Source organism: Sander lucioperca, chromosome 17 (assembly GCF_008315115.2).
Source record: "Sander lucioperca isolate FBNREF2018 chromosome 17, SLUC_FBN_1.2, whole genome shotgun sequence".
Classification (NCBI taxonomy): domain Eukaryota; kingdom Metazoa; phylum Chordata; class Actinopteri; order Perciformes; family Percidae; genus Sander; species Sander lucioperca.
In genome coordinates, this window is record NC_050189.1 from 836,023 (window position 1) to 861,525 (window position 25,503).

At 38.9% G+C, this 25,503-nt stretch overlaps 1 protein-coding gene and 1 long non-coding RNA gene across 2 annotated transcripts in view; one reads left to right on the plus strand and one right to left on the minus strand.

The window, feature by feature from the left end:
* The window catches only part of LOC118493669, an 18,755-nt gene extending 5,416 nt beyond the window's left edge, over window positions 1-13,339 (plus strand). Inside the window, exon 2 of the long non-coding RNA XR_004895614.1 lies at window positions 13,218-13,339. This is a non-coding gene — a long non-coding RNA (uncharacterized LOC118493669). The remainder of the gene's footprint in view (window positions 1-13,217) is intronic.
* The window catches only part of LOC118493647 (coxsackievirus and adenovirus receptor-like), a 40,775-nt gene that overhangs the window by 14,585 nt on the left and 687 nt on the right, over window positions 1-25,503 (minus strand). The window contains exons 2-3 of the mRNA XM_035994230.1: window positions 17,077-17,269; window positions 14,935-15,273 (exon numbers count right to left, since the gene is read on the minus strand). Coding sequence (XP_035850123.1) covers window positions 14,935-15,273; window positions 17,077-17,125 — 388 coding nt within the window. The 5' untranslated portion in view covers window positions 17,126-17,269. The remainder of the gene's footprint in view (window positions 1-14,934; window positions 15,274-17,076; window positions 17,270-25,503) is intronic.

Consider the following 25,503-nt stretch of genomic DNA (forward strand, 5'->3'; position numbering starts at 1 on the left):
GTAGTAGTAGTAGTAGTAGTAGTAGCAGTAGTAGTAGTAGTAGTAGTAGTAGCGGTAGTAGTAGTAGTAGTAGTAGTAGTAGTAGTAGTAGTATAGTAGTAGTAGCAGTAGTGGTAGCAGTAGCAGTAGTAGTAGTGGTAGCAGTAGTAGTAGTAGTAGTATAGTAGTAGTAGTAGTAGTAGTAGTAGTAGTAGTAGCAGTAGTAGTAGTAGTAGTAGTAGCGGTAGTAGTAGTAGTAGTAGTAGTAGTAGCGGTAGTAGTAGTGGTAGCAGTAGTAGTAGTAGTAGTATAGTAGTAGTAGTAGTAGTAGTAGTAGTAGTAGTAGTAGTAGTAGCGGTAGTAGTAGTAGTAGTAGTAGTAGTAGCGGTAGTAGTAGTAGTAGTAGTAGTAGTAGTAGTAGTAGTATAGTAGTAGTAGCAGTAGTGGTAGCAGTAGCAGTAGTAGTAGTGGTAGCAGTAGTAGTAGTAGTAGTATAGTAGTAGTAGTAGTAGTAGTAGTAGTAGTAGTAGTAGCAGTAGTAGTAGTAGTAGTAGTAGCGGTAGTAGTAGTAGTAGTAGTAGTAGTAGTAGTAGTAGTAGTAGTAGTAGTAGTATAGTAGTAGTAGCAGTAGTGGTAGCAGTAGTAGTAGTAGTAGTCCATGTCANCAATAGTAATCAATAAAAGTCATGGTACTTCTAAAGACCTCCATCAGGTGTAACACTGCAGAAGGGATGTTAATTATCAGAGATATCACAGGACTTTATTACCACGAGGTCAACTCATGAAGAAGCTCCTCACTGAGATACGTGTTGACATGACTCATCAATAGTTCAGGTCTAATCCTTCAGGAAATGTTGTTTAATATCAGATCTCATCTCTTTCATAGTCACTGTCTCTCACCCCTAAAGACCATTTTATGTTTCTGAGTTAAATCTACTCTGTGACTCCGTACGGAGGTACGTGGAGATACCGAATCTGACGTCACCTCTCAACAACTTCAACTACAGGTTACGGCGCTCCACTGTAGCTGGGTAGCGTCACCGATGTACTGATGTACAAAGTCAACCAATACAATTCAAATGTTTAATTAATTAACATGTATTTTAAATATGGATAGTCACACCATTGTAGTCATTGTGCATGCAGTAGGCTGACTAAGGTAAGCAGTGATAGTTTGATCTGTTACTGTTACACGGGTAAACATGAACGCTACGGTCTTTATAAACTTCTTTCTTCTTTTCATTATCTTTTTAATAAACTATCTGTACACTTACAAAGTTCTCAATGCTTCTGTTTACATGTAGGGAACCTCATTATGCTACGACAGTAACAGAAAGTTTATGTTCCGTCAGGGGAACTATCGGCCAGGACTCAGTCTGGCTGGATGAATATCTTCCTTTCGGTTTTAGCTGCTGACTAACTACTCAACTAGCTAACGTTAGCTGCCACAAATCGCATCAATAAAACGTTATTATGTGGGGGAACTGCAGCTATTTTACCAGAATGACATGAATAAACATATTTTATCATCTTTTCACAATAACAGCTGATATTTACCAGAAGCTGCTTCAGTCAGAAGGATCAACAGGAGCAGAAATGGAGCCATGAGGTCTGACAGAGAGGTGATCTGCTGTCGTCTCTGTATCCCGACACTGTTCTCTCTGACAGTATAATATACTAATATATATATTTAGAGTATTTCCTCGACGCTAGGACTAGGGAGCAGTCGGTGGCTGTGAGGTCCTCTTGAGTCTGTGTATTGAACTTCCGACACTACACGGAGGACACAAGTTTACTGCACAAGGGAGGGAGGGGATAACAGACTGTATATAAGGGGATGGCAGTCTGGTTTGCATTTACATGAGAGGGCGGGACTTACAGGAGGACAGCTGCGTCATCTGAAGGAGAATCTAAACCTAAAGGACTGTAGGTCTAATAATGTAATAATGTGTGTGCGGGTTAATTAAAGATGAATGCCCAAAACTATTTTATCAGCAGGCAAGAGTTTTATTCAATTCCCAACTATAGTTAGTCTCTGATGGTGATACAGGTTAACAACGTTAACTACTACAAAACAGGCCCTCACACAATTTGGATGGATATATATATATATATATATATATATATATATATATATATATATATATATATATATATATATATATGATAAGTCTGTTTTAATGTCTTGATCTCCCTGTAGCCTCACAGATTTGTTTATATCCACAGAGGGTTCACCCCAACAAACTGTCTAAGTACACAGAGTTACTAGAGAACCACAGAAAGCCAAGTTCTCCTATCCCAGTGATACTCCTGTCCCCTGCAGGTATATGGACCGACTCCACACCTTTCCTCACATCAAGAAGCTGTCACTCAAAGTCAACACAGGTCTTCCTGCATCTGCATTTTATTGATTTCATTTTTAAGTACTTGAATTTACCTGGATTATTTTAATTTAAGTATGTATGTAATTAATTAATTTGAATTAATTTTATTGATTGGATGAACAATACTTTGCCTAAAGATGATTATTTTGTATTTTTGAATGTCTGATTGAATGCTTGTGTTAAAAAATAAATCAGACGTTACTCAACAGTTACTCAGTACTTGAGTAGTTTTTTTACCAAGCACTTTTTTACTCTTACTCAAGTAATTATTTGGATGACTACTTTTTACTTTTACTTGAGTCACATTATTCTGAAGTAATAGTACTTTTACTTGAGCACAATTTTTGGCTACCCTGACCCACCAAACCGTCGTTTACTCTAAAAATGGCGGTAGGCTGTTACTTGCTGTGCTGATACATCAGGCTCGTTGGAGAAGAACTGCACCTCGCCTACTTTTAAAGTATATATATATATATATATATATATATATATATATATATATATATATATATATATATTTAGTCTCTCTGACTTCTAATCATAACTATCAGCCTCACAACATGAGTTCTGTACAGAATCACACTTTAAATCAGACAAATAGCAGTTAAAATCCCTCCAGATCAAAATCAATAACAAGTTGATATAATACGTCATCATGTTGAGTTGATTCTGAACCAATCAGCTGTTAGATCAGCTGAGAGGCCAGCGTTTCCCAGCATGCCCCTGGGTCCGCCTGGGTTTTTTTTATTTTTATTCTCAATTAATTTATTGAAAGCATTTGCAGTTACAAACAACACATACAAGTACACATACACACAACTACAACATAAATACATAAAGAAATCATATCCCAGGCAGGGAGTCTGAGGAGTCCAGCAAGACTAATCAACAAGAGGTCCAGTTCATAGCATCACCTACAGTTAGAAGAGTCCAACACCATTCAGTCACTAAAGAGAAGTCCGTTAATAAGTTTGGATAAATTGAAGGACGTCTGATCAGAATGTTTCTGTGTGGGAACATTTCCAAAATAAATGGGAAATATCTTCTAATCTAATCTCAGAGATCAGATAGATAGATTTCTGCGACTGTGTTGGTTCAAGTCATCTTTCTAACTGTAGTTATTTAAATGACATTAGTACTACCAGTCAAAATGTATTTCAGATATTCAACATGTTGAAGTTTTAACTACAACAATCAAAGTTGTAGATATCTGACTAGTGAGAATATCATTTTAATATAATAATTGACCCTGAAGCTCAACACCAGACCAATACAAAACTAAAATAAAATAAAGTGGACGGTCCTGAAGGACTACACAAGGGTTACATGTTGAAACTGAAATAGTCCACGCCCTCCCTGCTGCTCCTTCCCTCCTTCTGTCTCTCTCTGTCCCTCTCCTTCCCTTTTTGTAACAAACATTTTTCATGCAGTTGGTCAAACATAAGATCACGCTTTTAGCTGAAAAAGTTGAATACAACACTTATTTATCACAAAACCAATACTGTATAATACATTAAAATATGTGACATAATATTTATACATCAAATCCTACCATTGAACTATTCCATGTAAAACCGTAACTGTTAGTTAAACATTATTCACACTTTCATAAATCCAGTCTCATTATCAGAAGAAACTGAAATGTATTGTAAATATAAATCCATCAACACATTTACATTTTCTCTTAACAAGACGACATCTTTCTATAAGACTAATTAAAATAATACATGAATAAAATAAAGTAAAGTCTACATGAGTGTTGTCACAGTGAAAGCTGATATTTACCAGAAGCTGCTCCAGACGTTAGGATCATCAGGAGCATTAATGGAGCCATGAGAGCTGAGAGAGAGTAACCTGTCATCTTTCTCTCCTTCTCTGTCCTCTCCCTCTCTTGATCTGTTTCTACTACTGTACTGTAGTGGGATCTTTTCTCTGTGAACTGATGAATGTGTGAGTGGCTGGAACTGAACATCACTACATACTATACCCGGTCTACGGGGCCCTCTGCTGGACTCAGAGTGTTCCTGATAACTCTTCACCTCCATGTTGTTTCTGTCTACACTGAACATGTGCAGCTGGCAGATAAACAACAATAAAACATACATATATACAGCATATTAACATATTAACATACTAACTTTACTGCTACATTTCACACTTCACACGGAGACCTGTCCTCTAATAACTGAACATAAAACAAACACTCAAACTCAACAATAACACTGATGATAAGAACATGGACATTCAACAACATGACGTAACATAACTTTAAACATCTTCTGATCCAACTTCTCTAAGTCCATCAGCAGCATTTCTGAGCTACACCATCTCTCTCTGGGCTGTCTTTCATTCTCAGTCACAACCTGACTGGAGGTGTGTCCTGCTGTAGAATGCTGGAATCCTATTGGCTGCCGATTGAGTCAGCTGACTGTGTGTGTGTGTGTGTGTGTGTGTGTGTGTGTGTGTGTGTGTGTGTGTGTGTGTGTGTGTGTGTGTGTGTGCGCAAAGCCAGTCTACTGTCAACATTAAATATCTACATTAACAGTATGTATTGCATGATTAAAATGTTGTGTATATTAAATGTATATGTATACAGTATATATATGTGTGTATGTGTTGGTATTTGTTCTAATAAATATTAATCACAGATTAACATTCATGTCAAACATTAAAACTTGTGTTGACATTAAAACAATCTGCCTTTTTTAATTAAAGAACATTTGAACTGATCTACATTTGACTTTTATCTGAACTATCAAATATGGAGTCATTTAGTTTTATGTATTTAAAGTAAAAGTACTTTGAGCGTTGTTCTAAAACCTGTCAGACTCTCCATGCAGCTGTCCAGACCGAGGTTGAGATATATCTCTCATCTCCCCGACCGCTCTGACTGAGACAATCATCAAACTAGTGTGAGAGTGTTTGTGAAATCCTGGACATGTTGGACAAAGGTGTCTTCAGCTGACACCAGAGACCTCCATCAGATTCAGATCTTAGTCTCTCAGGATCACATCCTTCCCCCAGTCTCTGCTCCTCCTCTACACATTTAACATATTCAGATATTCATACAACACACACAATAAGAATAATAAACAAGAATAAAAACACACAACAATGAAAATATAAAAGTAACAAATGGAGAATCCAAATGTAGAAAAATAAAGTATTTATTAAAATAAGATAAGAGTAAAACAGTTTAAGGCGCATTAATGTATCTGAATATTAAAACTGAGTTATTAACTTCCATCATGTCTCTGATCATTATTATTTCATCCATTCATTCATATTAAATAATTATCAACTGATTTCAAAGATCATCACTTTGGTATAGTTCACATTTCATAACATTTCCTTTAGAAACATCATGTTAATCTATTTCATAGATAATAATCCAGTTGAAGGTCTTATTTAGAGACAGACTGGTCCTCTATGTCCCCCTGAGATATTCTGATCATCAGTAACGGCTTGAGCACCGCTACCTCCCTACCAGACACTTTCTTATTTTTAACTGTCAATGCAAATGAAAAATAAATAATTCGACCTGACGGATCATCAGACTCATTCACATCAGAACTGAAACACTGGAAGAACAAACCCTGACTCACAGTCTGTTTCCCCATAGAAGGATATACATTTCTTTTTTTTAAAGAAAACAGCCAGGTTCAGGTGATAAAGTATAAGATAAGCCTTTAACATTATCCCACTGCACTGAACAGCAACCCCATATTCACATATGTTATAAATAGGTGAATGTATAACCATGGGTAGCCTACACGATACATTCTCTGTTGATTAGTCGATTACATTTGCCTTCTGGTTGACAGCACAAAGGAGTGAGGAGAATAGAGAGGGAGAAGGGCAGAGAGAGCAAGATGAACAAGGTGAGAAAATGGCTAGGTAGCCTTAACACACACACACACATATACATATATATATATATATATATATATATATATATGTATATATAGTAGGACTACTGTGTTTTTTGTTTTCTTTTTTATTTGATTATTTCCTAGTTGATTACAAAATGTTTTGTATGTGATTGTCAGTGATATGACAGAGGGAGGGGGATAGAGAGAGAAAGCAGGATGGAGAGAGAGTGGACAAAGAGAGGGACCTGGTAGAACCAGGTGAGAAAGTGGACATATATTGTATGGGCAAAAACATTTAAAACACTTAAAATATTCCATTCACATTATATTTACATATGCATTTCATAGAGGACTAGGCTCTTAAGAAAAAGAGATGTTGGAGATTATTCATCATTTAGCTGTATAACCATATCAGTTTCTATCAATGATGTAAATGAAAAAGTTGAAATTTAACAGCAGAAAAAAACATGAATAATCCTGTCTAAAAATATGTTAAGGCTTATTTTACCAGTTCAAGGTACTGTATGTGTGCTAATCATGCTTTGTAGTTGCCATCTTTTTTCACAGCAGATGCCTTGAATCTGTTGATAGTTTGTCATAATTGCATGTCTCAATCTGTCCACAAAACTCACAAGATTGTTTTTATGATTTAAGGGTTTATCTTACAGGGGCATGCCCCCGGACCCCCCTAGCTTAACTGCTATCAACTTTTCATTAAGGGCTGAGCCCCCCCAAAGGTCAGATCCTAGAATCACCCCTGCTTTACAGCATAGCTACATACATCCCTGGGATGTATCTTGACTTCATAAGATAACACCATGGACGTATTAATAGAACACATGGTGAACTACAACCATTAGCTATATCCATTATAACAGCTAGCTACATTACAACCATTAGCTATATCCATTATTACAGCTAGCTACATTACAACCATTAGCTATATCCATTATTACAGCTAGCTACATTACAACCATTAGCTATATCCATTATTACAGCTAGCTACATTACAACCATTAGCTATATCCATTATTACAGCTAGCTACATTACAACCATTAGCTATATCCATTATTACAGCTAGCTACATTACAACCATTAGCTATATCCATTATTACAGCTAGCTACATGAGCTCGGGAGAACAGTCATGTGAGCGGGCGGGCGCAGTCCCGCGGCTCTACTCGCGTCCACTATGCGCGTTCATCATGCCAAATTTAATAATTCTGGATTCGCTTCTAGTGAATGTTAAAAATGTTAAAAACGTAACGTTTTAAACAAGGACCCTTTCAGTGTTCGGGCTGGTAAGTTGATATACCCAGAAACAAATTATCCGCTGAAATATAGACGTTTCTTTCGCCATGCAAAGTCTCTGTGAAAAGTCTTTCTGGGCCATGGGGGGCAGTACCACCGTTATCCGCTAAGCCCATGGTGGCTTTTAGACTCGGCGCTCTTCCTGGAGGCTTGGTTTCCAGCCCCGAAGAAAGTCTCTCAGCGGTGTTGAAAACATCCAAAAAGTGACTCTGATGTAACATAAATTGTTATGGTTTTAGCTGCTGTCTAACTGGTCAGCTAGCTAACGTTAGCCGCCACAAATCGCATCAAGAAAACGTAATCATGTGGGGAAACTGCAGCTATTTTACCAGAATAACATGAATAAACAGCGGTGTTGAATAATGCTAATGTTACCTTTTATCTTTTCACAATAACAGCTGATATTTACCTGTTGCTGCTTCAGACAGAAGGAACATCAGGAGCATTAAAGCAGCCATGAGAGCTGACATGTGTTATGGACTGTTTTTTGTGTCCTGAATAAAGAATAAAGTAAGGTAAAAGTGACAGAGTGGTGACCTGCAGTCGTCTTTGTCTCCCGACACTGTCCTCTCTGGCAGTGGAGGCTAGGACTAGGGAGGGGTTGGTAGGCAGTTTGGAGTTTGCAGGACAGAAACTGGGTGATTCTCCAACTACAGGCACTTTTGTGTCCTTGACCTTTTTTTTGTAAATAAATAAACAAACAAATGCACAATACATTGTCATTATGAAGTTCATGCTCCAACATCCTAGTTACCACCAAATCTTGCCCCTGTTTTCTTTTAAAAATGCTTTTGCAAGGCTGTTTATTAGCAGATTTTTCAGTTTTATGCTTGTCACCAACCCAGACTGGCCCTCTTTGAATGTTAAAAAATTATATTAAAGGATCGATTTAAAAATATTTTTTAATATGTTTGTCTTAAGGACAAATAAAATAATATCATACCATCGAAATTCCATATGCATATCACAATTTTAAACTATTTTTGGAATAAAATAAGTCTGTCCCCAGGTTTTCCGTCATTTCCACCTCCCTCAACAAAATCCACCTTAATAGATCCACCTTAAATATTTTATTTACTTGGTAACCATGGAAATAATTGTGAAAAAAAGTGTTAGTTGAAGATGAAACTTCAGGCACGTGTGCTCTTCAGCAGAAGAAAATAAATCAAGATAACTCAACGCTTTCATACAGAGTCTTTTTATTCAGCCTCATTTCCACCTTGGCTCTAGTTCGGTTGAATTATGTACAACAAATATGAAAATAATGTATTTATGTTTATTACGAGGAAACAAGTCCAAAACTAGCTAAGCCTGACATGAGGGTGTGCTAATATTGCAGAAAACTGCTAAAATGTCATTTCCACCTCTGAGAAATTACAGGCGTAGCTTTGGACATGATATATTGCCATTTTTGTGTGTTATTTGCATGTTCTTCTGACATATTTGTGCTTTTGGACTGAGAACTTTATATATCACCATTCCAGTACACTCCATATTTATTTTTATGTATCTATATTTCTATTTAAGATGCCGAAGTCGATGGCCAAGAAGTCACAGGAATACAGGGACAGAATAAAAGCCGATCCAGTTAAACATCAACAGAAACTAGAAAAGGACAGAGAAAGATATCGCAGGAAAAAAGAAAGAGGAAGGAAGGAAGTGAAATCAATCTTCGAGGTCTCCAGTAAGGAGAAGGAAAGAAAAAGAAGACAGTGGAAGATCAATTAGCGAAACCGGCGACAACGTATAGCCACTGCAAACGCTGTGTTGGCCACCAAACCCCCCCCAGACGACCCCCCCATAGTGGGAAGATCTCCATCCAGGGGTAGGAAGGAAGAGAGGAGAGATAGATCAAAGCTTTTCAGAGATTTACAGCTTTTTTGAATGAAATGAATGTTTTGAGGTTAATATAATTTGTAATTATTTTTAAAACTATAAACATTATCTTTAAACTGGGTATATTATTCAACTCATATATGTTGAATAATAAAATACATGGTTTTAAAATATTTTGGACTGGCAATTTAAGTAAAAATGAACAGAAACAATCTTTCCACCATAAACTGTCATTTCCACCACTTTCCACCACTACACAGTTTTTAACAAAAAAAATAAGAATAACCAATGATGTGGATCTAAATGTATTTTAAATCAAGTATTGATAGTTCATCACTTACAATATATGTGTGAGTGACTTAAAAATAAACAGACCTGAGCAAAAATGAAATGCTGTAGGCAAAAATTCCAACTCGTGGCAACTCGTGGCATTTAGCAACTTTAAATAAAAATGTATTAAGTTCATGAAGTATTAAGATTTATTTTGTTACATGATTAGGTAGCCACTGATGTTGTTGACTGATACCTCATCTTATATAATCAGTTTTACAATATTATATTGTAATAAAATACATAAGTTGAAAAGTGGTGGAAATGACATCTTTGAAAGCGCTCTTCAGAAAAACTGTTAAAAATAATAATATTCCATGGAATTCTGAAACTGCCCACCGTCATATTGTGTTAGAAGACAAATGAATGAAGCTAGGAAGATTGTTTTAAGTGTGTTTTAAGAGAGTGAAATTTCCATAAGCTCACAGTGCCAAAAGTGCTCCTAGTTGGAGAATCATCCAGAACTGCAAGCAGTTATGACGGGGTCCAAGCCTCCGATGCCAGTCGCCCCCGACGCCCCGGGGCGCTGCGCCAAAGCGGGACCTAAAGCATTACGTGGGGGGGGCAAACATTGGTGAATATCGAGAGGTTTGATCCGCAAGGTCTGCGGTGCGGTGTGAGCTGCGACGTCTGCGGTACATTGCTGTTGCAAATGTAGTGGTTAACAGTTCATCTCCATGCATACACAGACTACCTTTAACAATTCTCTACAATTAACAAAACCAAACTTCTTAACCCCCCTGACCGCAGGAGACAGCAGAGAGAAAAGAGAGAGTGACTGTGAGGGTGGAGGGGGGGAGGCAGGTGTGGTGGTTGAAGGAGCGGGGGAGGTGGTCACGTTGTTGTAAATGGTGTCATAGGTGCTGATTTATGGTTTCCTCCGTTGGTGCTCACAGGCGCACGCCCTTTAAAAAAAAGTAGTCAAAAATGGATTGCATTTCAGAACCTTAGGAAATGGACAGCAGACGAAGGGAACACACGCCTATTAACTCGATAATTAAGCCGTAAAGTAGGTTTCATCTCAGGACAGCGCCACTTCCACACAGTATCGGCGCCTATGAAGGGTGTTGATTTTTGAAAAGTGAGAGAAAAGAGTTGCATTTGTCCACTGTGAAGGTTGTAGAATCTTTGTCAGGTGGGTTAAGAAGTTTGTTTATTGTAGAAAACTAGGGGAGCACGCGAAAGCAAAAACCAAAACGTAACGGTAGGAGGACACACGTGGAAATACGGTTTTTAAATGTCCGGTGTACGGTGTGGGAGTTATAGGTCCAAACGCGTTTTTTCTGCTATAGCGCCACCTAGTGGTGGAAGTGGGTACATTTTTGCGCCTGAGGTCCTTGCAGAGTTTCAGACCAGTCCTGAAAACGGCAACCCCCCACCATGTACGGTTTAGGCTGTAGTCGGAGTTTTAGGCGGAGAAGAATAATAATGGAGGAAAAGCAGTAGAAAAACAATATGGTTCTACAGCTCCGCTGGAGATGTGAACCGCGTTGCCTTGCATTACGCGGTTCCCACGCCCCTCGGGCTTGGACCCCTAATAATAAATAATAATACAGCAAGTTAAAACACGGTAAATAAAAGCAGTATAAAACATTTGGAGCATTTTGTTATTGGCGTTAACCCTCCTGGTGTCCTCGGGTCAAATCTGACCCATTTTCTAAAAGTTTCTATATCAGAAATTATTGTTTCTTTCAACCAAATTTTAAACCAAAATAACGTGGATGGTTCCATACGACGCTCTTCACAAGTTAAATATATGATCATTTCACTACTTTCATTGAATTTGGGTGTTTTATTCAGTTTTATAGCACGTAAAGAAAAATGTGTAATAGATCGTTGAAAAATGTAGGAAAAAATGTCAAAAAAGCACAAAAAAAAGTGACAAAAACGTCCAGATAATCTTCAAAAATGTCAAGAAAAGTGACAAAAACATGGGAAAAGCTTAAATAAAAGTCAAAAAGCGTGTGGTGTCGAAAAAGACGACCAAAACGTTGGGATTGTTTTTTACATTTTGACCCAGAAAAACTAAAAGTTGCATCATGGTCGACGGGGAAGACTACAGGAGGGTTAAAAACCAGCAGTTACTTTAAAAAGTCCATAGTACAACAATGTTAATAGTACAACAATGTCAATAGTACAACAATGTTAATAGTACAACAATGTCAATAGTACAACAATGTCAATAGTACTACAGTGTCAGTAGTACAACAGTGTCAATAGTACAACAATGTTAATAGTACTACAGTGTCAGTAGTACAACAGTGTCAGTAGTACAACAGTGTCAGTAGTACAACAGTGTCAGTAGTACAACAGTGTCAGTAGTACAACAATGTCAATAGTACAACAATGTTAATAGTACAACAGTGTCAGTAGTACAACAGTGTCAATAGTACTACAGTGTCAGTAGTACAACAATGTCAATAGTACAACAATGTCAATAGTACAACAATGTTAATAGTACAACAGTGTCAGTAGTACAACAGTGTCAATAGTACTACAGTGTCAGTAGTACAACAGTGTGGATGAGGCCTGTGATGACATCACTGCTGACCAATAGCAGGCTGTGATTCCAAGCTGCATGAAGTATGAAAACAAACATCGTGATGTGGACGAGAACTTGTGGCCAAATCCAGAAGAGAGACTTGATGCAGATTAGTGATGTGTGTACTACAGTAAAACTTTACAGTATTTACAGTAAACTACTTTCTTTCAGTCCTGTTACTGTTTGTTTTTTTGTGACAGTATTTGATTAGCAGAGCCTTACAGTAATGGTGCAATACAGTAAAAGTTTGTTCTGTGTGTGTGTGTGTGTGTGTGCAAAGCGAGTCTACTGTCAACATTATATGTATATGAATGCACATATGTATACAGTATATATATGTGTGTATGTGTTGGTATTTGTTCTAATAAATATTAATCACAGATTAACATCCATGTCAAACATTAAAACTTGTGTTGACATTAAAACAATCTGCTTTTTTTAATTAAAGAACATTTGAACTGATCTACATTTGACTTTTATCTGAACTATCAAATATGGAGTCATTTAGTTTTATGTATTTAAAGTAAAAGTACTTTGAGCGTTGTTCTAAAACCTGTCAGACTCTCCATGCAGCTGTCCAGACCGAGGTTGAGATATATCTCTCATCTCCCCGACCGCTCTGACTGAGACAATCATCAAACTAGTGTGAGAGTGGTTGTGAAATCCTGGACATGTTGGACAAAGGTGTCTTCAGCTGACACCAGAGACCTCCATCAGATTCAGATCTTAGTCTCTCAGGATCACATCCTTCCCCCAGTCTCTGCTCCTCCTCTACACATTTAACATATTCAGATATTCATACAACACACACACACTATATCAGGTTGATATTTGGAGCGTCTTTATTTATGTTCAAAGTAAGAAAAGTGCACAACAATGAATATATAAAAGTAACAACTTGGAATACAAATAGAGTATTTATATATAAAGTATTTATATAAAAAACATTTTAAGGCGCATTAAGGTATCTGAATGTTAAAACTGAGTTATCAACTTCCATCATGTCTCTGATCATTATTATTTCATCCATTCATTCATATTAAATAATTATCAACTGATTTCAAAGATCATCACTTTGGTATAGTTCACATTTCATAACATTTCCTTTAGAAACATCATGTTAATCTATTTCATAGATAATAATCCAGTTGAAGGTCTTATTTAGAGACAGACTGGTCCTCTATGTCCCCCTGAGATATTCTGATCATCAGATGATTTTATAATTACAATAACAACAATATTCACAATGTCATCAACTCCTCAGTTTAAACTGTTCAATGTTAGTTGATATTAAATCATTAGCTGGAAGAAATCAGGCACCATGAGCCTTTATATTACTCAGCAGAAAACAATCATTTAAATTCCCTCCATATAAATGTATTATTACCAAAACACCAAACAGAAGACATGATGAAGATCTCTCTACACCTGATTAGAAGATATTTGGGGGGGGCTCCGTCTGCTGATATTTACAACTAAAGAAGCATAATTTCCTGTTAAAAGTTTGCAGAGATCCAGCTCAGCGTTGAGTAGATTATTGTTACATTCAGTTTAGGGGTGTCACGATACCAAAAAGTCAGTAGTCGTGCCAATACCAGTCAAATAACACGATTCTCGATGCTGATTTCGATACCACGGTAAACGGTACACTTTCTAAGATTCCATGTATTGTAACTTGAAACATGAACTTTTTTATTCAAATATTTGAAAATTAGCCCAAAAGGACGCCGAGTTGGCTAATTTCCTCCTGAACAGGTAGCTAAGCATTAGCTTCAGGCTAATTTATCACGTTTCAACATTCATGTACTCACATTGAATTATATAGCTACCTGAATTGGTTACTCTCAAAAACAATTTAGACACAGCCAGTGAAGTGATCCCGACTGGTCCTGGCTAACCGTGGCTAACGTCACCATGCTAACCCTGCTAACGAATAACGTTAGCTGAGGAGCAGGCAAGCGGTAACAACCCCCGTCAGACTAACGTTACGTCACATGACAGCCTGTCTTAAAGGGGAAGGGTCGGCCGGTAACGATCATGGAAAAGGAGAACGGTGAAAGTTGACTTTTCTATCAAGCAGCAAAGAAGTGTTAGTGTCAACATCGCTACGTCCTGCGATGGGACTATCGCGCATGCGCACATCGCGATGTAGACGATGACACTAAATATACCATGGAGACCCTAGAGGATCTCAGAGGTCCAGATGATACAGATCCCAGACTCAGATACACAGACCCCTCCACCACCACGATGGGGGGGCAAACAGACCAAATAGCAGATCTGCACATGACCTCACACCCACAGCAGTAATGATAATCATGTTGTATATACAGCACATGAGAAAACAGTCAGGTGTTAAGAGCTCTGGGAGATGTCAGAGGAACTTATCGGCTGATGCTTCATCATCAGCAGGAGGTTGTCCTGATCTCTTGTTCTTATATCTTTTATACATCAGGACACCACCCACTGCAGCAGCTACAAGAAGCAGTCCAGCTGGAACAGCTGCTGCCAGTCCAAGGTATCGGCCTCCAGGAGAGGAGTTTCTATCCTCAGAACCTGAAGATAATAAACATATGAGTCAGTAAATGTGTGATAGTGGAGCAGTCTTCATCCTCTCTGATGTTAGAAACTGCAGCTACAACCTGATACTCAGAAAAACTCTCTGAGAGAGACTACCTCACCTGCTGGATCTGGAACCTGCAGACGGATGATTCCGATGAATCTGATTTGGTCAGTGTCATTGGTTTTAACTCGACACTCGTATGTCCCGTTGTCGATGCTGCTCACATTCTTCAGAGTTAAAGACACGTCTCCGTCCTTCAGATCTCTGTCCACCAGCTTCACCCTGTCCTTAAAGGATGGATGCTGGTTGTCTGGATCCAAGCTTCCAGATCTGTATACGAGGATGTACTCTGGCTTCAGGTCAGGTCTGGTCCACTCTGCAAAGCTGATGGAGGAACCATCAGCCTGACATGACAGAGTGACATCATCTCCAGGGTGCGCTGTTACCACAGGTAGGTCTGAAAAACAATAATAAACAATAATAATGAATAAAAGTCATGGTACTTCTAAAGACCTCCATCAGGTGTAACACTGCAGAAGGGATGTTAATTATCAGAGATATCACAGGACTTTATTACCACGAGGTCAACTCATGAAGAAGCTCCTCACTGAGATACGTGTTGACATGACTCATCAATAGTTCAGGTCTAATCCTTCAGGAAATGTTGTTTAATATCAGATCTCATCTCTTTCATAGTCACTGTCTCTCACCCCTAAAGACCATTTTATGTTTCTGAGTTAAATCTACTCCGTGGCTACGTAAAGAGGACACACACACACACACACACACACACACACACACACACACACACACACACACACACACACACACACACACACACACTTACAGAAATGATGATTAATGCACATTGTCCTAATCAAATAAATAAATCTTATTCTGTATCCGACGGGCCTCTGACATCAACTGAGCAGCCCGTCAGTGTCTCTGTTAAACAGAGATGTGAAGGCAGAAGTAGGGTCTGAGGACATATTTGGTCTTCGTGATCACATTGTTGAGACTCAAGATGACATCTAGATAACCACACCTTTAACTTAATTTCACAGGTTGTCTGTACCTTTGATAAGTTGAGACAACACCATGTGACTGAGGTTCCTACTCTACAACTGAGAGCAAAAGTCTAAAGAAGAAACTGTGTAAGGTAGAGAGGTTAACCTGTGTTATATACTGTAATCATTTATGAAGCTGTAATAAATATCAAATGTTTTGATATCAGTTAAAATATCAGAAAAATAACCAGTCCTTGTTTTTATCTTGTAATATATCCATGTTATGCTGGGTAGCTCTATATCACATAGTACTGCAGGCTTGCTGAGTACAAAGTAAACAATAAATTCAAATGTTTAAATGTATTTTCAAATATGGATAGTCACACCAGTGTAGCCATTGTGCATGCAGTAGGCTGACTAAGGTAAGCAGTGATAGTTTGAGCTGTGTTACTGGTTGCTCGGTGTTCGACTGGTCATGACTGTTATCCAAGATGGCGGCGCATGTAAACATGAACGCTACTGTCTTTATGAACTACCTTTTTAATAAACTATCTGTACACTTACAAAGTTCTCAATGCTTCGGTTTACATGTAAGGACCCCCATTATGTTACCGTTGAAGTGTGGTGCCATTTTGAGCCTTGTTAGTGGTATAAAATAGTGATTTACCCTCGTTAGCAGCTAACCACCGGTATACGGTAGCTTGTTTAAAGCTAGAGACACATTCGGTTAGCATGACAACATGTCCCAGAGAACGGTCGACTCGGTACACACGTTATTAACCCCTAGGAACTGTTATTAAGTCCTAGGAACTGTCCTTTAACGTGCTACGTTGGAAAGTAACGTTAGCGTTAGCTAATGCTAGGTGGGGGACGTTAGTGTTAGCTAATGCTAGGTGGGGGACGTTAGCGTTAGCTAATGCTAGGTGGGGGACGTTAGCGTTTTAAGGTTACAGCATCGTTCAACACGTTCATCCGAACCGAGCCAGCACTAACTCCAGCACCGGGTAATAACGGTGCTAACGGCAGTAACGTCGGGGGAACAGACCGTATCGCCCCAGGCCTCCGAGTCTGGCTGGCCGCGGTATATCTCCCCCTTAAGAGGCTAACTGCTCCACTAGCTAACGTTAGCTGCCACAAATCGCATCAATAAAACGTTATTATGTGGGGAAACTGCAGCTATTTTACCAGAATGACATGAATAAACATTACTAACGTTGTCCATCAATCTTTTCACAATAACAGCTGATATTTACCAGAAGCTGCTTCAGTCAGAAGGATCAACAGGAGCAGAAATGGAGCCATGAGATCTGACAGAGAGGTGACCTGCTGTGGTCTCTGTATCCCCACACTGTTCTCTCTGACAGTATAATATACTAATATATATTTAGAGTATTTTCTCGACGCTAGGACTAGGGAGCAGTTTGGTGGCTGTGATCTGCTGTATGGCTGGGCGTATCGATCTAAATATCAATAGTATCGATTCCAAGTCTCTCTCTCTCTCTCTCTCTCTCTCTCTCTCTCTCTCTCTCTCTCTCTCTCTCTCTCTCTCTCTCTCTCTCTCTCTCTCTCTCTCTCTCTCTCTCTCTCTCTCTATCTCTCTCTCTCTCTCTCTCTCTCTCTCTCTCTCTCTCTCTCTCTCTCTCTCTCTCTCTCTCTCTCTCTCTCTCTCTCTCTCTCTCACACACACACAGAGGGAGAGTCAGAACAGTGAAAGAAGCCCATGATGATTTTTTTTGTTGTGTTTTTTATATTGTAATATTCATATTTATACATTGTGGCTTTTGTTTACTTATTTTGCACAACTGACTTTATTTTTCACAGATCTGTGTGTAATGGAAGGTATTTTTGGTTGTGTTGTTGACTTTGTTATATTTTGTTATATTATTTTAATATTTTTATACCGTTACATTGTTTTATATTGTTCTAGTTAGTAAATAAAAACATTTAGATTTGCCTAAAATCTTTGTCCTGTGTTTTATCATAATCAACTAACTAAAGGCAAAATCACAAAATGATTCAATGATCGTGACGTTACAAGTAAAAAGTATCGGTATCGGCGATACTAGCCCTGTATTTACCTGGTATCGGATCAGGAAAGAGTTTTATTCAATTCACAACTATAGTTAGTCTCTGATGGGGTCATAAAAAGCCCTATTGAGGCCAAAATGCATCTTTCTTGCGTAGAGATATGTGTATAGGAGCTTCTGTTAAGAAACTACTGTAAAGCTGTTTAAGTGACAGAAACAGGGATAACAAATCGTAAGAAGCTTGTGGAGGCCAACAGGCATCTTTCCTGCAGAGAGAGATGTTTGTAGGAGATTCTGTTGACAAACTACTTTAACACACTCCTCTGTTATTGTGTTGTGGCCATTTCAGTAGATTTACTCAGTGACATTGTTGTGGAAACACAATAAGCACGGAAACTAAATGCAAACTTTTTTCCAGACGTTGCAGTTTTTTGATGCCGAGTGCCTGAATGAAGTTCAGTGTTGGAGAAGCACCGCTGTTTTGTCATGGGAAAGGCCTTACTTGGCCCAACGGCAGGGAGGTCTGAGGATCTGAAGGCTTCAGTCCCTTGTTCTAGAGCACCAGTGGAAAAATGGTTTGAACCTGTCTGTGGTTGAAGAACTGTCTCACAAGGTACACAGCTGTACAATGAAGAATAAAATTAGGAAGTGGGAGAATAAGATTCAATAAAATTTTGTCTCACAGTGGTGTCATGAGGATTGTATAGTTCCTGGCTGATGAGCAAGTACGAAGGCTTTGCATCATGGGTAGTCTCCACTCTCACCTGCCCTTAATGGATTCCACTCTAGATATTTGAAAGAAGCAGCTCTCTTCTCTCTGGAGACTAATGCATTTGGAGCGTCCACGATTCGAGTGGAAGGCTATCGGACAGCAAGGAGGAATGGTCTCGTGGGGAGATATATTGATGTAGACGTTTTCCTAGTCCATTACCAGGGCATCTGGCGCCTATGGGGTAAATTCTGCACCAGACATGATCCAAATGAGAAGAGTTGATTTTTTCAGGACCACTGAAGGTCTGTGCAGCCACAGGCCTCAGGGAGGTGGATAGATACGTTAATGTCTTCCCTCTGGCTAGCCTTCAGTTGGTGAGCCACATAAATGAAGTGAGGGGTTTATAAAAACAGAAGCTAGTATACTCTGACAGTAGTAGTACATTCGGGATAACAGCAACAGAGAGCTTAAGTCCTGACATTATGTGGGAGCTTGTCTCACTTTGCAAGACCTCCACAGCACTACCAATCTGGAGCACGTTTTGCTCCGGGATGGGAGAAAAACGTGCTCTGGTTTATTGGCATATCTTTAAAGCAGCCATATTATGCTCATTTTCAGGTTCATAATTGTATTTTAAGGTTGTACCAGAATAGGTTTACATGGTTTAATTTTCAAAAAACACCATATTTTTGTTGTACTGCACCGCTCTCTCTCACTGCTGCAGATCCTCTTTTCAGCTGGTCTCTGTTTTAGCTACAGAGTGAGACCTCTTTTCTTCTTCTTCTTCTTCTGTACTATCTTTGATTGCACTGCACATGCCCAGTAGCTCAGATGTAGATCATGTCAGCTAGCTAGCTCCATAGACAGTAAAAGAAAGGCTGACTTCGGTCAGTTACAAGGCAGGATTAGCTGGGAGACTTCTAAATGAGGGCGCACATGTAAGTAGTTCTTTTGTAGATTATGGTGAACTTGTGTGTGTTGTAGCAGTGCTTTGCTACTGAGAACGAGGTAGCATGCTAGCGTTAGCATGCTAGCGTTAGCATTAGCGTTAGCATGCTAACGCTACGAGCTAATGGTTGCGGTTAGCCTGCTCGTTTCGGCTTGTGACGTCACAAGCCGTGCCGATTTTGAACAGCTCACCCAGAGACTGAAGGCAGGACACATTCAGAAACCATATCTCACTCTAAACAGCATGGATGGATTTTTTTCAAAGTTTGTATGTGTGTGGAAGCACCAGAGACACAACATAACACCCCAAATCCCAGAAAAAGTGATTTTTTCATAATATGGGCACTTTAAACCATTCATAATCGCTAAGCGCCGGACGGAGCCAAGGTGCCTCTGCAAAATAGCCTCGGAAAGAAACTTGTTTTGGTGGAACGTGTATGTTTGAAAATAGTTTTAGTCGTGCAACATAAAACTCAGATTGGACAGATAGCTAGCTGTCTCGATTTACCCTGCAGAAATCTAAGGAGCAGTTAACCATAGTCCTCATAAATAGACTGGAGTTTAAAATTACAACACAAAGAAAGCGAGCGGTACTGGACATCTGTCCAAAAAAAGTGATAGGCGGAATTTCCGGCAGCAACGGAGCAATCCCGGAAGTGGAATGTCGTGGATATAGACCATGTGGGAACTAGCCACTGTTCCACTATAGGCTTTTCATACTGGCTTCTGCATAATGGCTTCCTGAAGGGTTCTCGTTTACTGCCTATATTCTAAAATAAATATGTATCTACAGGACTAATACTATAAGCACTTTCTATTAAATAAACCTTTTTTTATTAAAGAGCCCATCATTTTTTCTCTCTCTGTCTGAAATACTCTGTTTCAGCGCCTGTCTCTGTAATTCAATACAATTTTATTTATAGTGTCAAATCTGTTAGATAACAGTTTACAGATAGAGTAGGGCTAGACTACACTATAATTTACAAAGGCCCAACAATTCCCCCTCAAGAGCAAGCATTTGGTGCGACAGTGGTGAGGAAAAACGGTCTTTTAACAAGGCAGAAACCTCAGACTTAAGGACACAATTCACTTAAACTTGTTTTTGTTATGGTGGGTTTATGGGACTCTATGGGTCTCTGTCAGTAACTATGGTAACAGAGCACCATCTTGAGGGGTTAAAATGGATGTGATGTGCTTTTGCTGATGATTTTTGTTTTGTGAATAAACGGCCACAAATTTCAAAGAGAAGTATCGTTGAAGTGATTCCTACTGAAAGTCCTCCGCTAAAGGCACAGTTTCTGAATATGGGCTGTGTTGCCTGGCTTTGACGAGGGGGCAGAGAATAGGCATCAGCTGTGTGCTTGGCTATCAAGTGGTATTTCAGACTGGACGTGCTGCGATGATAGCTCAGTTCACAACAACAAAACACACAGATCACTTTGGTCTTGTCAGTGGCAACTTTTTAAAAGTAAACTTTCCATTCAGAATCTAATTGGCATCCATGTCTTGTGTGAGGTGTCATGAACTCAGCAGAGAGTTCCTTCTTCATTGGTGATGGTTTGGCCTGCCCCCTTTGCTTAAGCCACGCCCCTTTCATAACTGGTGACCCATTCAAGGTAGAGTCTTGTGTGAGGTATAATTGAACTCAACAGAGAGTTCCTTTTTAATTGGTGACGATTTGCGGTGTCTGAGTGTCAAATGAGCGGTCGCAAGGAGCGGCGTCCACCAGTAATCCCGATGTGCGCAGAGGCGCAAGGGCCCGTCCAACGCTGCTTACAGCTTTAATTAGTTATTGTATTGTTAAGTGTAGTCTTATGTCTGTCATATAATCAATTATAATGACGAAATCAGACAATTGTAACCTTGCTATGTAATTATACTTTGGGATCCAGATCTTTTACAGGCCCTACACATATATTCACTTTAAGTAACATAAGTTTAGCAAGATTCACCAGTAATCAGGTGTTTATTCAATGAACATTGTGAACATTGTGTTCATTTTGTAATTTAGTGTATTATGTTTTATGTGAGCAGAGGAGTTTCTCTAATAATTACTTTCCGCTGTACTGTTTCGAGTGTCAAAATGACAACAGCTGATTTTCAACTTTGCATTACTTTTAGCTTGTGACATTAATATTAAAGCAGCTGCAGGCTCATCACAGATGTGACCAGAGCCTTGGTCCTGCCCACACTGAGATATTTTCATGAATAAGGTAACAAACAGTTTGTACTTTTTAGCGGTGGACCAAGCAGATGAATATGTGGGTAAGTGATCTGCTGTATGTTTTACACCAGGGGTCTGCAACCTGCGGCTCTGGATCCCCTCTCCAGTGGCTCCCTGTGGCTCTGACAAAAATGATATGGAAATGAATTAGTTTTTTTTTGGTCTATGAGTCAGCACACTGACTCATAGACCAAGTGGATCACAGTATGAAAACAGATTCAACTAAGAGTTTCTGTTTCATTACTAGCTTCCCTATTGTTGCAGCTGTAAGCAGTCCAACAAAGTGCTGCTGTGAGGGACTAAACACTGAGAGATGCATAAACACACTGTGACGCGCTCGAGATTGTATTGCAATGATTTAGTCCTCTACACGTACAATACAACTAGCATGCAGTTACTAAATGTAAAGTTACTTTGTGAGTCGAAATAAGTGCGTTAGTGCAGCAGTCAACAGAAAGTGTTCGCTCCCAGGCTCACCCCCTCTCTGTCAAAGCCCAAAAAACCCAGGTGAACAGGTGAAGCAAACAAATCACTAATGCTCAAACCGCGATGAAAAGGCCCACCCCCACAATATCAGTGCACAATATAATAATCAATAAATAATATAAATGAGACCATAAATAACCAGTGTTGGGCAAGTTACTTCCAAAATGTAATACATTATTACTAGTTACTGTCATTTGAGAGTAATTAGTTATATTACAATATTACTGTCTCTGAATTGTAATGCATTATACTACTTTTGCATTACTTTTGAGTTACTTTCACCAAAATAACAGTGGAAGTTTGATTTGGCAGCTAGCTTGTGAATTTCACCACCAGATCAATAAAGTCTCGTCTTTATCCACTTTAATACATCATAGATTATTCATATTTTGTATAATTAATATAAATATGCAAAGTAACTAAAGCTATACAAAATAGATAAGTAAAACATATAATAGGCAAGTAGGAGAAAATGAAAATACTCAAAAGTATGGCATTGTTGTAAAAATGTTTGTTTATAGCACTTCAATAAGAAATTCATGTTGTTTAGGTTAAAACACTCTAAAGGAAATGTTCAATTATAGTGTGATTAAAACTCACTATTAACATTATTTACAGTACTTGATTTACAGCTGATTTGTGAAAAGGTAGCCTACACAATCTTATTTAACAGTAATTTAGTTTTACTGCGAACCGTCACAGGAAGTGCTTTTATTTTGAAGTATGCTACACAGAAGTTGTCTGTTGTGTAGCCTACTCTTGCTAGCTTACTGAGAAGCAACATGTCCGTCAGGCTCAAGTTGTTCACTTTCTTGTTTGTAAAACTGCAACATATTGAACAGTAAATGGTCACAGTAAAAGACAAGCGTTTTTGGTCGTCATTCGAAGCCATTCCACTACAGGCATAGTTACTCTCCACGGCTGATAAAAATGCGATGATATTTACGTGTAGCAAGCCTCAACATTAATTCCCGACATGTTTATATCTGTCAGCCGCTGACGTACCGTCACCTGTTGGGACATACATGCTGTCCGTACTGTCTCTGGTTCTGACCACGGGAACAGAAACAGGACAGCTCACTTCAACGCAGCGTGAAAATAATATCCATCTCGCAAATGTATTTGTCTCTGCAGTCATCTCAACCATCGAATACAGCAACAGGAAAATAATACGGCTTTTTTTTTCCTGTGAAGAAATGTGTCGCGGTGTTGGTGAATTCTTAAAAAAACCAATGCACCACTAAATGTTGCGTTAAAAATGCATTGTAACTCGCGTTACTGAGATTGTAACGAGTATAATATTACCGAAATTTAATTAGTAATGCGTTATATTACTGCGTTACAGCAAAAAGGAATACATTACTGTAATTGCGTTACTTTTGTAACGCGTTACAACACACTGTAAACAACATGTGTGGCTCCACACCTATTTAACAGTCACCTTCTTCACCTCCTCTCAGCCTCGTCTCATGAAGCAGACAGAAAATCTGCTGCTGGCTGATAACCGTCCCTCTATCTGTCGGAGCGTGTGGGTTCATATCCATCTTCGATTACATCCCATAAATGTCACGGTGCCTCTTCAGTCAGCGGTAGGCCTCACAGGGGCATCTGCTGAGGCGTGACAGGAATCGGGCTGACGACATTTCCATACACAAGTGTGAGCATTCATTAAGCCTGTGTCTTATCAAGAAATGAGACGATAAGCTGGCAGCAGACGGTCCTCCAATGTGGAGCAAGGTAGAGAGAGCAAGATGATAGTCAATTGCTACGACGCTGCTAATTGACTCGTGATTAAAGCCAGAGCTGACAAAGTGAAGGCAGCTCTCTTCTTCTCAGCCTTGATAAGGAGGTGTGACAGAGTGTGTATGTGGTAATGAATAGAGGTAAATGGAGAAACACCTGGGCCCTCCTTTTATCGCGCTGCATGCTGGATAACTTTAGTGTTCAAGCAATTATTTGTACCAAATACAGTGGAAGTCAGTAAAATTAAATTCGTGGTGTTTACAGCATAGACGAGTTACAAGTTTTAAAAAAATTCAACAGCAACATTCTTTTCTGAAAATACTGCCCAAGACATATAAATAAAGACACATTTTAAAATAATTATGTTTTGTGTGTTAACGTTCTTAGAATGACACCGTTTTGTATGTTAAGAATGTGCATACGATTAAAAGCAAGCAATCAATAATAAAACTGACAAATTATGCTTATTCTAAATATTTAAAGTTTTCAGAATAACTCAATGCAAATAAATGATTCAATACTGAACAAATAACACGGTAAAACAGCAGTAGAGGCAGCAGACAAAAAGGCAAGTGAGAGACTGGCAACAGTTTGGGGGGGTTGTGAAATATGAATACGCATTTATTTTCAACATAAGCCTTTGCCCAAATCAGCAGCGGCAGCACACGCTGATTTGGGCATATAGTCCCTCTGCTTCATTCCCTGCTGGAAAACAGCAGACACCGGGAGATGGCAATCGGAAGCATAGTTACCAGACTGTCCATCTCCCAGGCTGTCATCAGTTCAATTTCAGTTCAATTTTATTTATATAGCACGTTTAAAAACAACCATAGTTGACCAAAGTGCTTAACAAAGTTCAAAATCAATGAGATAATATACACAAACAATACACAGTATACAATACAAAATAACCAACAGCACAACAACAAGGTCAAGATATCAAAGCTCAACTTGATTTGAAAGCCAAAGCATAGTAATGGGTCTTAAGCAAGGACTTGAATGTTTCAATGGTCTGAGCTGTTCTTACATTAATAGGTAGACCATTCCAGAGGTTTGGAGCAGCCACTGCAAAGGCTCGGTCACCTTTATTTTTTAACCTGGATCTGGGCACATCGAGGAGCATCTGATTGGAAGACCTCAGTGCTCTGACAGGTGTGTGGACATGTAAAAGCTCTGATAAATAAGAAGGCGACAACCCATTTAAGATCTTGAAAACAATTAATACAATTTTAAATTTGATCCTGAAACAAACAGGAAGCCAGTGGAGCGTGGCCAAAACCAGTGTGATGTGGTCGCACTTTTTTGTCCCAGTTAAAAGTCGAGCTGCTGCGTTCTGGACTAACTGTAACCGACGAAGGGATGACTGATCCAATCCAACATACAAAGAGTTACAGTAATCTAAACGGGACGTAATAAATGCATGTATGACTCTTTCAAAGTCTTTGCGTAGCAGGTAAGGCTTAACCTTAGCCAATAGTCTCAGCTGAAAGAAACTGGTTTTAACAACAGAGCTTATCTGTTTATCAAATTTGAAAGCACT